Source organism: Megascapheus bottae, chromosome 18, assembly GCF_031878675.1.
Source record: "Megascapheus bottae isolate mThoBot1 chromosome 18, mThoBot2.hap1, whole genome shotgun sequence".
Classification (NCBI taxonomy): Eukaryota; Metazoa; Chordata; class Mammalia; order Rodentia; family Geomyidae; genus Megascapheus; species Megascapheus bottae.
In genome coordinates this window covers 14,768,570-14,782,951 of record NC_143526.1, presented here as the reverse complement: position 1 = coordinate 14,782,951, position 14,382 = coordinate 14,768,570, and the positions used below count along the sequence as shown (strand labels likewise).

Sequence of the window (14,382 nt, the reverse complement as noted above, 5' to 3'; positions counted from 1 at the left end):
TGACCTCTTTCTGCAAACCTCTATTTGGACTCATCAAATGCTGGCCTTATGAACATAGCCAGGAGAGAGAAGCAAGGACACTGATTGCTGTTGCCTTGGAAAGGGGGAATCTGTCCAATTCAGGGATCAGTCGTTTCCATGGGAACAGCACTGATGCTGTTGCTGGTCCCCAGGGCTGGTGGAACATACTGGAAAGAAAATTAAGAGAAGAAGAGAAGAAAGGGGCAGAAAGAGATTTTGAGGACTTGGAAGATGTTTGGGCAAAGCTTGCAGATGAAGCTGCTGCACTCTCCTACATGTGTACCTATTCCTAGCATGCTACATGGGCCTTGTGATCCTGACTGCCTGAATACAGGGTGTGCATGAATAAACACAGCTCCACAGATGAAACACTCTTCTGTAGAGACAGATGCCAATTCAAGGTAGAAGACTGACTCTGTATCTGGCAAATATCATTTAACCCTTTTATTAATTACAATAAAAAATATTTAAAAAAAAGACTGACTCTGTGATTTCAATCAGTAGCAGAGAGCAATTTGCCCTGTATGTGTCCTATACCAGATACGGCATCTTGTTATAGTTATGAAGTGAATCATGATGGCTCACATCTGCAATCCTAGCTCCTCAGGAGGCTGAGATTGAGAGAATCACAGTTCAAAGTTAGCTGGTACAAAAATCATTATCTCAAAAATAACTGAAAAAAGGCTGGAGACATGGCTCAAGCAGTAGAATGCCTGCCTATCAATGCAAAACCTTGAACATAAACATCAGTACCATTCCCCCAGCAAAGATAATGATTGGTGGACCCAGGAAGCATAACATAGTAGTATTTCATATACACTATTTCTGCTCTTCACTGCAGCCTCGCAAGAATGACATTAACACACCCATCTTCAGATGAAAGAAATAAGTCTCTGTGTGGTATACGTGGAATGTGAATCTAAGTTTGATTCTCCCCTATAGGCCTTTATGCAAATAGAACCAGCTGGTGTAAGAAAATGTCAAGATTTCAGAGACATTGAGTATCTTAGCACCAGCCTTAAGACAAATCATCCTCAGTTCTTTTGGATTTGGCACGAAAAACACCCACAAAAAGAATGCTATCAACACCAACAGTTAGCTCTGCAAAGGTCCTCAAGGCCCCCCACTGTCTGGCCTACAGTTTATAAGAAGGGAACCAAGGCCAAGAAGCAATTGAGACAGTGCCCTCCAGTCCAGTGTGCCACCCTCTGTAAACTCTTCATAGGGAGTTATAGCTGTTCTAACAACACAAGTTCCCACACGCAAGGTACTAGAGTGTGTCATCCATGTGGACAGTTTGCCTGGTCTCTAGGAAATGAGGTTGGCCTGTGCTTGCAACATTTTTGAACTAATTGTCACTCCATTTCTGTGCTATGCCTGAGGTCTATTCTCTTAAGCATTCTTTGTCCTTCTGACACTTGGCAGGCATCTGCTCTATGCACTACATCATACTCTATGCTTAAACCCCTGCTGGAACCAGCATGAATATCCTTCAGAAGCATTGTTGAGACTATCAGTAGGCCCAGAGAGATGTGGCATCATGTCACTAAAGGCTCCACTGGGGGAGTGTCCAGATCCCCAATTGTGGATGCTTTCCTTGACTCTAGGCTGACTCTTTCTGAAGGGCCATTAAGATCCCATCCTATCAAACAATTTCAGAACCATGATAAGGTAGCCCTTGGAAAAACATAGTGCACACGGAAGAGGCCTGAGATAAATGATGATATCAAGGCCGTCTCCTAGCTTCCCACCGTGAATCTGCTGTCCCAGCGAGTCTCTGGTGATGAGACTCCTGCTGTTTCACAGTCAGTGTTACCAGGATCATCTAACAACGCCCTTTGCAAATGGCTCAAAGCTGCTTCTAATAGGATGGAATTAGATTCTTATTGCAAGATCACATTACAATTGAGATAGCTATGGTTGGAATCCTAATATTTGGCCTCTATCATACTACATTAAAAATGCATGTCTTAGAAGTTGGTTGTAACTTCCCCCATTCCCTGATGTTGTGGTTCAAAGCTAATCATACAGATATCAGCCATAGGGTCCCTCTCTCTTCCTGCTTTTATTTATCTCTCATGGAGGCATAAGGCACACAGAAGTCCTAATCCAGTGACATCCTAATCTCCAATATGGTGATATTTGCAGGTGGGCTCTTTGGTTTTATTTTTCAAGGCTTTAGTACCTGTGGTCTACTATGGTCCCAAATATTTATTTCTTTTTATCTTTACAAACTGTACATGAGTGCTTTGATGCCATGGTTAAAATTTCAATCTGAGCCTGTAGTGTTTGCTAGGAGGAGGCATAATGAAAATGTAGGGAGGTTACATGCAGTTTGGATGCCAGGAGAAGCTCCCTAGAGGGATAATCAGCTGATCATTCTTTCTGTGATGTTAGTAGCCACCCAAATAAGAATTCCTGTTGTTATTCTGGAAGCAAATTATTTTGAAAGCATTTGACTGATTCACTTCTGCCTCTCCGCACTACCTTCCTTACCTTCATCTCAGCCATGGGCCAACCACATCTGTTTAAAGAAAGTTCTCCAGATTTCCCACTTGCTCTGCTTCCGGAATCTGTCATGAACTGTGCTGAAGTAATGGCTGGTTTCATTCCACAGAAAATTTTCACACAATTTCTCATGACCAATCATGATTTCTGATGGGGGAGCCCTTTAAACAAGGGTCAGGAGTTGGAGTTGGATCAAAGTTCAAGCTCTGGAGGGCACAACAAGTTGAGTCATTGTCAAGAGCCTCATTGAGTCTAGGAAGAGAAAGGAAAGTCCCCAAACTCATTTCTATGGTCTCATCTCAGATTCTTCCTGATAGGGCCAAGATCTTAGGTGGTCCGTCAGTGGACTTTGCTAAGTTTGCTTTAGATCTTTTGGGTCCTTTTCCACTCTGTGTGCATCTTCTTGTCTGGTCCTTCCTGGGACTTTCAGGTAAGTCCATGTAGTCTATGAGAGAATAAACTTCCACAATCAAAAAGCAAAGCCTATTTGGGTACTGATGGCTCATACTTACTTTCCTAACTACTCAGGAGGCTGATATCTATGGATTGTGGTTCAAAACCAACCCAGGAGCACATCCAAGAGACTCTTAACCTCAATTAATCAGCAAAAACATGGAAGTGGGGATGTATCCCAAATGGCAGAGTACCAGCCTTGAGCGAAAAAGTTAAGCAAGAACAGGATGCCCTGAGTTCAAACCCCATTAGTAGTCTCCCTCTCTCTCTCTCTCTCTCTCTCTCTCTCTCTCTCTCTCTCTCTCTCTCTCTCTATATATATATATATATATATATATATATATATATATATATATATCTCACCCACCCACCCACACACACACACTCATGCGAATGGTATCCTCATCTTCACTGGCTTTCATTGATCCATTTGTTGTTTGTTGATGTCAAGAGGATTCAAAATCAGAATGCTAGATTCAGAACCTAAGTACACGTTTACTGACATACATGGTTCACTCTCACCCTCAGTTACCCACCAATGAGGTAATAGTAAGGCAGGAATAGTGGAGCTGATATGGACATATCACAGATGCAGATTTACATCTCTGCCTTCTTTCTAATGTGTAGCCTCAACTCCTTTCATCTGCTGACCTTAGCCCGTAATTCCTTTATTTTTTTAATAATTTTGCCATTATTGGTGCTTAAACTTAAGTCCTTGAAACTGCTTGGCTTGCTCAGCTGGTAGTCTGTCACCTGAGCCATGCCTCCAATCTGGCTTTTTACTAGTTAATTGGAGTTGGAATCTCACCTATTTTTTTTTGCCAGTCCTGGAGATTGAATTCAGGTCCTGAGCCCTGTCCCTGGGCTTTCTTAAGGCTAGAGCTCTGCCACTTGAGCCACAGCAACACTTCCAGCTTTTTCTATGTATGTGGAATTGAACCCAGGTTTTCGTGCATGCTAGGCAAGCACTCTACCACTAGGCCAAACTCCTGGCCCCTCTCACCTATTTTCTTTGCCTGGGCTGGCTTTGAATCATCATCATCCAGGTTTCAGCCTCCAAAGTAGCTAGGATTACTGGCAAGAGCCATTGGCTCTCAGTTCCAGCTTGTATTTCTTACAACGACATGACTGCTCATGCAGGAAACCTGTTGGGCAGCAAGTAAAGAAATAGCTCACTGCCACATACTTATCACTAAATGTATCTGAATCCTACCACTATGCACCATTACTCTGCATGGTGATTGAACTACCTGATAATGAGAGATTCTTTTGGTTGGTACTCTCACAGGGTAGAAGGCTGGCGGGTTACTTATCAGTGATAACTGTCATGATAGATCTGTTCTGACACCTGCTCAAAAAAAGGAGAGACAGATTCCTAGTCAAGGACCACAGGAGCCTCATAAAGAAGAAATGAAGTGTGCTCTTGGCCATGAAGGGCAATTGGCTTTTATTAGAGACAAGAAGAGGAGACAAAGATAAGGGTTGGGCACACACTCCCGCCTGATGCTAAAACCTGTGTGGATACACAAATAACCAGAGTAAGAAAATGCAATGTACGTTCTGGGGAAAAGCCTATGATCTCATCTAGTAGAAACATGAGAGCACATGTGTTGCCACCTGCTGAGCTTCTGCAATGCCTGGCTGATAGAACTGTCCTGTGAGCACCTGTGTGAGTGAATAGACACAGTTGTGGGGGCAGGTTTGTCTGGTGGCAGTGGCTAGGAATCCTACAGGGCCATCAGTTCATATTCTCAGGCTTGTACTCCTAATACTGGAGTGTGGGATCTGAGATAGGTGTGGACAGCCTCTCCTGGTGATTGACAATCTGGTCCTGTGGCAATTGTGGATTAAATCAGAAAGGGGAGCAGAATTGATAAGGCAGGCAGGGATTTGTTGCAGTGTGTATGGACCACAGCTCTAGGCCTGAGCAGGTATGAGTGACAAGGAAGAGAGGAAAAGAAAGGGCAACTTAGTTCAAGGACTTTAAATTGTGTGGAAGATGGGTCTTGGTTTACAAGTCCTGCTCAGAAAAACATTTTTTATGTGTAGCAGAATACATAAAGTGACAAAGGAAGGCTGATCATACTGAAATGAAATGTCAAAATAATAGGCAACAAATTAGTGTGGTAGTGGTTCACATGCTCCTGCAATAAACTTGGAAGCCACCGGTGGTGATCTGCAAACCACCCAAGCACTAAGGTGACGAGCTGGAGCTGCAGGATATAATACAGCACAGCTGGACCTCTGTGTGCACAGGCTGTGCATCCACAGATCCAACCAGCTGACATTGAAAATGGTGTTTTAAATTATGTCTAAAGAATGTCTATGAACTTTTTTCTTGTCATTCCCTAGGCAACACAGTATGACAGTTGTTTACATAGTATTTCTATTGCATTTGGTATTATAAATTATCTAGAGGTGATGCACATATGGCAGAAGATATACATAGATTGTATGCAAATGCTGTGCCATTCTCTAGAATAACTTGAACATGCACAGGTTTTTAGTATCCCTTCTAGAGTCCTGTAATTCAATCCTATAAGCAATTTTAGTATGAGTATTTCTATTAAGCATTGCTTTTCCAGGTCTGCTACTGTGGTTTGTCATCTATATTATTTGTGTGTGGTGGGGGGGTGGGGGGGAGTGGTACTGATACTGGGATTAGAACTCTGAGCTTTATCCTTGCCAGGCAGGTATTCTACTGCTTGAATATATCCCTGGCCTTTGTGCTTTTAATTATTTTTCAAATTGGATCTCATGTTTTATGTCTGGTCCAGTCTGAGCTGTGATTCTGTATTTATGCTTCCAGCATAGCTGGGAGTACACACACACACACACACACACACACACACACACACACACACACTTCCATGCCTACATTTTATTAGTTGAGTTAGAATCTCTTGATTTTCCACCAGAGTGGCCTTAAAACATGATCCTCTTCATCTCTTCCTCCTGAGTAGCTAGGATTACACATGTGAGTTGTCTTGTCCGATTGTTACCTCCATCCTTATTTGAGGTAAATACTAAATTCTAATTCATTTTGTGAACTTAAAAATAACTTTTTCTTGACTCAAGCAGTTTCTTAGATATCATATTAAAACCAAGACTCTGAATTGAGGTTTGATGATGCTGTCCCAGACCTCCTGCATTGAAAATGTTGTCATCTATACTGAGCTGGTTTTCTTTGTCTGTTCTTTAGCCCTGCATGAATTCCCCAGTGACATCTTCAGCAATGAGGAGAGAAGACAGGGAGCGGTGGTTCTGCATGTGCTCTGCGTAAGTACCCTTCCCCTACCTGTGCCATGATGGCTCAGAGGGTGAAGATACATATGGGCAGCTGAAGTGCCCACAGCCACCCTTTCCCTCTTGCCTACCCACCTGGTAAGGGCCCATGGAGCTCTATCAGGGAACATCTCCAAAAGGCAGAATTTCTTACAGGCCATCAGTTCATAATCTGAAAGACATTTGTATTCCCTCTGTATTGTTCTGCAGCTGTAGACTCCAAAGACGAAGAGTCTCACTCTCATTATTTACTCTGATACTCTCTCTGCTTGTATTATTCCCTTGAAGAGTCCTTTTCTAACAAAGTATTTCTCCTGAACATGCTTTACTTTTCTTCCATGTGACCTGCCATGATGTAGGTACTTGCTTATTTCTGTTCTTCTAGAGAGGTCCTGAGCAGTGAATACATATTCCACGTTTGGCACGACAGAGGCTCCTCTCTGACTAGATTGAGGAGTCCCAGGCACTGAGTGCAATCCAGAATTCCCTGCTGCCCTGACATGTGAGATATGATATTTCTACAACTCACCCAGTGAGGGCTTTCACCCTCCCAAAGCAGTGCTGTGGCCTGCAGCTGGCAGCACCCTTTCTCCTTACCTCATCCCCCCACTGCCTGCCCCCTTCCCCCGCCTAGCTAAAAACCAAGTGCCCTGAACTGTCTTTGCTCAAGAATACTTCTATTGCCTGTATGAGTGTCATTCCACATACACATTAAGGCAAATTGGGTAAGAATGAGTGATACGGCCTTAGACATGTCCTTACAAGAATAGCCATCAGTCTGCAGATTAATACTTTGCAGTAGTTTGTGCTACTAATAATCCATAGCCTGAGCCCTTCACTTTAGAATCTACAGGAAAGAATTCTCCACACACATGCCGCCTAGAGCTATCTACCCTGGTGTCCATTCAGAGTCTACTTCTAGGGAGTAAGAAACTCAGATAAAGCAAATTTAAATTTGCTGCTTAGACTCCACATGCATATGTATTGTCCAGCGCAAAGGAAAGTGGGTATGTAGGAATGAGAAATGTCTGTCCTAACATGGCAGCGACAAATGAAAGAATGGACTTAATGCTGAATCCAGAGTCCAGGTGCAACTCTAACACACTCTGGAGTCTTACATTAAGACAGTTTGTACCATTTTCAGCACACTGAACAACCAAAGTTACCTACTTATTATTTATACAATGCAGTATTCATTTTCCCCTTCACCAATCATGCCACCCAGCATATTAAAAATGTTCAAAAATCATTCAATGAGCATCATTGGATGTAAGAACTACTACAACATTACAACAGCAAACAGCATTTTAGGGACCAATGGGACACAGATGAATGCAGAGTTAGAATTCCTAGGCGCTAAATACAAACCTCCTGAACTCTACTGTCTAGAAAAATCTTCCTGAGCTCCTGCAGTGAGGTAGTGTTGTGCTAGATGGTGGAAGTACCCGCCCCTCCTCCAGTGTCCTATGAAGAGAAGCGCTTGTGGTCAGCACCTGCCATGTACCAAGTGCTGGGAATGCTCTACCTGAGTGCTGTAGGTGCTCTGACAAGGCACAATCAGGAAGCCAAGGTGGTGATCACCTTGAAGAACAGACAGGGAGGCAGTTTCCAACAGAGAAAGGAGAAAAGAGTGTGTCCAAAAGGAGTAGAAAATAACTGTGCTCAAGGATGCCTTAGTGAAAGGGTCCAGAGTGTAAGCAGCACTGAAGACACATATTCTGGAGAGTGAGTGAGATGGAAAGGTGGTAGGAGAGATGGAAAAGCACCATAAGGACGCTTGAGTTAGACAAAGAGAGGAACATCTTTCTGAACTCACCACCTCTCAGCCATCCTCCTGCCTAAGGTCATGGGTGGCCAGAGGTGTTCCTCCTTCCTGAGAAGGGCTTCAGGAAGCAGAGGAAAAGGTTCAGGGCCATTTGGGTAGGGGATCAAAAAAGTCCAAGATACCATGAGGAAGGCCCTGGGCCTGGTGAGTGTCCATTCTGAAGTGCTTGTCAGGGCTCCACATCATCCTCTCTACACTATGAAATATCCAGTCTGCTTCATCCAGGTGAAGGAGAGATGGATCTTCAACCAGAGGATTCCAGAAAGCCTGACCTGTCACAGGCTGTTCACCACAGAAGGACGCATGCACAGTATTGTCATTTCATGAGGCTAACTAGACATAAACATGCTTTTTGAGCAGTGCCAAGAGTTTTACAATCCTCTCAGCATTTGCCCCCAAACTGTACCTTCCCATACACAAGAGTTTGCTTTTTCTCATGTAAGGCCTATAGCTTTCCATCTCAGTCAAGTACAAGTCTTGGGATACAGGTGATTCTGGGGCCTAATCCTCTAAATCTCAAGTGTCCAAACTTTCTTCAGTTCTTTCATGTAAATACTTATCTCCACTGCATGTGATTTAAGGAACTCAAATACCCATTTTGAGTTCAACTTGCTATACACTGTAGCTTTAATTTCCCTTTGAATCTTTCTGTTTTTGTGGATAGAATCCCTAAACCCTGAGACTGCACTTCAAAAAGGGGATTCCATTCCTTCCAACAGTTTTCTGTATGTATGTTTCTTCCATGATCTTTATGGTATATTTTTTCAGTAACGAAATGTCTCCAAGAATTTGCCTTATATCCTACTTTTCAAGACAGTGAGATAGTAAAGGCTGTATTTCCTATCAGTAAAGAAATTTTTACCCATATAAACTCATTGAAGCTGCCCCAAATACAGAAAGAAGCCTGTGAATAATTTTTTCTGAAACTGTGATTTGTTTATGATTTATAAATATCTTGCAGAATTTTGCTAATTACCCTGTATGACATGAATAGCTGAATCTCTGAGATTATCAGCCAAGCTATTTTTTTAATTCCCATAAAAGAAGCTTTAAATAATCAATATTTGGGGTTCACAAAATCAGTGTGGGAAGCTGTCTACTCTTAATAGACCAAACCCCACAGCAGGAATAAATATACTCTCTGCACCTTGTCAGCTTTCAAAGGTGTTTTCCTAAGCTTTGAGGCTTCTTTTTCTACTTTAATATAATTCATTTCTTCCAGCAGGCAGATATTTCTGCACTTGTGTGAAAAGTATCACACACCTGACAAGAAGTCTCTCCTTTACTAAGGCAAATTCTTGTTAAATGAATTTATTTAGAAAAGGGCTACTAACTAGTCCAACGATCTATACCTCTAATGCTCCGTTGGCATGATGGGGAAAGAATCATCAATATGAGGATCTGGGGGTGTGGCTCAATGATAGGGTGCTTGGCTGGTGTGGGGAGGGGAGACCTTGAGTTTGATCTCCATTCTTACGTGCATCTTCATGTTCTAAAACCTAGACCTGCTCCAAACACTCCCAGGCTCTGCATAGGAAGCTTACCAGGAGGGATTTTCATAGGAAGGCACCAAGAAGGATTTTTTTTTCCTTCTGAGCTGTTAGAGTTGCTGTTATCTTGCTATCTTGGCCATCTCTGATCTTTCAAAACAGAAAACAAGATGCCTTAGCTCTATGGGAAATTCCTGGCCATCTACTTTAGCCTGTTCTGTCTAGCAGTATAGAAACCATTTTGTTCACATGTCCAACTCCAGCACACTCAAGGGGCTCACATGTAATAAAGGAAGTGAACTCCATGCAGGGTGGTACATTCTAGAAGTCCAGGCAAGATTCCTGTGCTGCCTATCAAGCCATGATTCCTGAACATGGAGGGCCTCCCTCCGTGGATGGCATGGAGTGACTGTTGATGCTACTGGATCCCAAGATTGGTGATCTCCCCAGACCTCTTACCTATGGGCCTTGTATTTTTCTTCATGACCAATCCTAGGTAGCTCAGGGAATTGGAGAAATTTACACTGTGAGTTTGCATCTAAATTCTCTTATTCTCTCATCAGCTTTTAAACGTTAGCTGATTTTTGTCTCGGGATTCCATTGTGACCTAACCGTAACTGCAGAATAAACCTGTTGGCACTAAGTGAGATAGAAAGAGATTACCTGGTATATTGTATATACATTTATTGGTTTGTTTTAAATAGGAAAGGGATAGGGGGAAAACAAGATGATTGGAAGGGGGTGGGGGAAGGAAATGGGGATAAAAATGTGAGAAGGAGTATCAATGTGTGAGAAGTAATGCACCTACTACCTGACAAATGTAATTGTCCAGACCAAGAGGGGGGGGAATTCCATTGGAAATAGGGGAGAAGATATTTAAATAGTGTCCTCTCTCTGGTTTTGTGGATTGCGCATGCATATGCCCAGTTTTCCCTATTTTGTGTTATTCCCAGTCAGGCAACATGCCCAAAATTCCTGGCACTCTTCTCTCCCTGTACAACCTCTATTTTCCTGGAAGATGTGTTTCTGCTCTATTCTAGCCCCAACTCTACCTGGTGACTCTTCTGTGTCCTGCCTGCTCACTACCTACTAGTACCTGTCCATTTCCTCACTCCCAGAAGACACACACTGTCTCAGTTTATTGTTTTTCTGCCTGGCTGTGGGTCAGTAGCCTGTATGGGCTGACTGACCTCCATGAATTAAGTCTAAACCTTTCATCAAAACTGAATCATACAGCTTCCTGCCAGATGCCTAAAGGGTGGAACAGTTCCTAGAAGGGGAGTCCAACACAACCTCCTCTGTCCAAAGCAGAGTTCTTGATGGAACTGGGCCTGCGGCAGGCCTCTTCCCAGACCTACGAAGGAGGAGCTCCCTGACTCCCGGCTTTTCCCTTTTTAAGTTTTTTTTTTTTTTTAGCAAAAATGAAGCAGCTTTGATTTGGAAGGGATCTCACCAAATAAGTGGGTGCCATTTCCAGTTATTTCTACTGTTTAATTTTGATATCCTGAAAGTGGTTTCCCCCAAAAGTGATCCTCTGGGCCAAAATTGCTCTTGTGAAGAGTCAAGAATAAACTTACTGATGCATCATTACCTGATTGTTAGGAAACAGAATGGGTGGAGAAGGACCCTTCCCCAGCTCCCACCTTCTCTAGAAATCTGTACTCAAAAAGTCAACCTCAGCGGGTAATGGGTACCAAGACATGTGAAAGGGTATCAATGTATGTGAATTAATGCACCTTCTATCTGGCAAATATCATGTAACCCTTTTATTAATTACAATAAAAGTATATATATTTAAAAAAGTCAACCTCAGCCTCAGCCATCCCAAAACGACTTCTCTGTTTCTTGGCTTGGTAACATAAAGTTCACCTTATAGACAATCTTTGTCCAACACAACCTTCTGTACTGATCATAATTCACTGTTTATAATGTCGGGGTCCTTCATCCCCAGTCCCTCTTGAGGAGGGATGAGGAAAAGCACACCCCAACCAGTCCAAGCCGCGAGAGGAGAGGGTCCACTGTCCTCCCGCACTCAGCCTTGCTTCTCTGGAGCACGAACAGAAACGCCATGCAGCTTCATCAAGACAGGAATCTCTCTCTCTCTAAAACTCCCCTCCTTATACAATTATAGTGCATAAAAACAAATCCAAACTGATCAATCCCAATAGTGTCAAGATAACAATCATCCAAAGTTGCTGATTAATGGCTATTGGGTGCGGGAGCCTATCAGCACAACAGGTGGGCAGGAAAGAGGTCCACTTGTTTACCCCTACTGCAGGTCTCAGCAGAAAGTTATTAGAATGGCATTACTCAGCCCCCAACATCTCCCCCATTTTTATCTTAAAAAAGACAAAACTTAGGATATATGGGGCTACCACCATATTAGATCGGCTGTGCCTGCCTTAGATGTCTCCAAGCTTATTAGTCTTCTTACCCGTCATGGGATTACCAAGTCCTTTTTACTTGGCTCCTGTCTTAGGTTGATAGGCTAACAGCTGGGACTTGCCCATCTTTGACTAACAGCTGTCCATTTAAGCAAATCAGACCTGAGGGGATGCATGTATTTCCATGGGAGCAAATGCCCGTCTCATTAGCACTTTCTGCGTTGACTTTGTTTACAGCACAGTATTCAAATCATTTTCTGTAAAATCTGCAGTGGCAAGGGCAATATTCGCAGCAGTAAGGGTAGGAAAATACCAAAGTCTTTTTTACTGATGAGCGGGAAAGCATTCTCCTCTTCCTGTACAGGCACTAGTATATACTGAGTGGCTCTGACTACAACAGAGAAAATATTCACACAAGCCATAGGGAATAGCAGGGCAATGGAAGAATTAGAGGAGTCTTCCAGTCCCCCCATTTTGTTTTAAACTACTGTCCAAAAATGACTCTGGTCCTTTCATTTTAAGGGGGTTATGGGCGAAGATCCATTTTCTGTAACTTCTTCAAGCTGACTCAGGGACTTTAAAAAGCTTTAGTCTGTTTTCAACTATTCTGAACCCAAACACAGGCTTTCTAAATCACTTCCACTTAATTCTTTTTCTCAAGTCTGTGCTTTTCACCTGTTCTTAAACTGTTTACTTTACTCCCGTATAGACTTAGATTTACCATTCACACACATATTCGCGGTTGTTCCAGTCTGAACCCATTTGGTTCTATTCTAAAATCTCTTTCATTGAAAAGTAGGAAAAAGGCCTCACCCTCCGCGAGGTAATTTTTTTTTTTTTGACATTTCATTAGAAAATGGGCCTCGCTCTCCTCGAGGTAACCATTAGAAAATAGGTCTCGCCCTTCCTGGGACATTGCCTCGCCCTCCGCGAGGTTCCTCCCGAAGTGACCCACGCTTCGGAGGTGATCTGGGAATGATTAAAATCCCTTTCACACACACACACGTTCACTGGTTTAGTCTTTGAGGAGTTTTCTCTTTCTCCCTGTGTCTTTGTCTTTTTTCTCTTTCCCTGTGAGCAATTTCAGCCTGTATTTTTCCTTCAGGTTTCCCTGGCCTTTCAGTCCCTTTTTCCTTTCAGGTTTCTCTGGCCTTTCAGTCCCTCCTTTTTCTTTTGTGTTTTCCTTCAGGCTTCCCTGGTTTTTCAGTCTTTGAGGAGTTTTTCTTCTTTGACTTTCACAGGTAGTTGCTTCTCTTTTTCCTGTTTATCACCTTTTTTCTTTTTGTCTTTCTCTTTGTTCCTCTCTTTCTCCTTGTCTTCCTGTCTTTTTCTTTTTCCCTGTGAGCGACTTCAGCCTGCATTTTCCCTTCAGGTTTCCCTGGTTGTTCAGTCTTTTTGTGCCTTTCAGGTTTTCTCTGGTTTTTCAGTCTTTCCTCCATGTATCTCTCACTTGGCTCAACTCACAGTCGTGTCCCTTTCATGCCCCATTTCGTGCCTCTTTCATGCCCCACGTTGGGCGCCAATATGTCGGGGTCCTTCATCCCCAGTCCCTCTTGAGGAGGGATGGGAAAAAGCACACCCCAACCAGTCCAAGCCACGAGAGGAGAGGGCCCACTGTCCTCCCCCACTCAGCCTTGCTTCTCTGGAGCATGAACAGAAACGCCACGCAGCTTCCTCAAGGCAGGAATCTCTCTCTAAAACTCCCCTCCTTATACAATTATAGTGCATAAAAACAAATCCAAACTGATCAATCCCAATAGTGTCAAGATAGCAATCACCCAAAGTTGCTGATTAATGGCTATTGGGTGCTGGAGCCTATCAGCACAACAGGTGGGCAGGAAAGAGGTCCACTTGTTTACCCCTACTGCAGGTCTCAGCAAAAAGTTATTAAAATGGTATTACTTGGCCCCCAACATATAATGCGGTATCCACCGATCATAAGGTAAAGAACTAGGTTTTATTTATTTTGCTAAGATTGGAACTCAGCGCAGTTTGCTTATTTGCTTGTTATTCTGATGCACCACCACTTGAGCTATGCTTCCAGCTTGTTTTTTGTTTGTTGTTATTTTTTGTGAGGAAGGATTTCATAGGGTAATTACTATTTTTTAAGTTAGTTGTACAAAGGGGTTACCATTTAGCATGTTAGTTTATCAGTGTAATGCATCTTTCTCCATTCATCAGCTTGGTCTTTTACTAGCTAATTAGAGATGGGAGCTAGTGAGCTTTTCTGTCATAGATGACTTGGAACCATGATCCTTCAGATCTTAGCCTCCTGAGTAGCTAGGATTATAGGCCTGAGCCCCCTTGTGTCCAGCATCGCTTCGTTTTAATTAGTATGAATATAAATAGCCACATGCCACTGGGATTACCCTAGGAGGCCTAGTGATGAATTCTAACTCAGCATCTTGCTTCCCTT

At 42.9% G+C, this 14,382-nt stretch overlaps 1 protein-coding gene across 2 annotated transcripts in view; it reads left to right on the top strand.

Annotated features, from left to right (window-relative positions):
* Slc24a3 (solute carrier family 24 member 3) overlaps positions 1-14,382 on the top strand; it is a 479,159-nt gene that overhangs the window by 291,335 nt on the left and 173,442 nt on the right. For both annotated transcript variants that reach the window (XM_090351934.1, XM_090351935.1), the window contains exon 3: positions 6,185-6,261. In XM_090351934.1, coding sequence (XP_090208060.1) covers positions 6,185-6,261 — 77 coding nt within the window. The remainder of the gene's footprint in view (positions 1-6,184; positions 6,262-14,382) is intronic.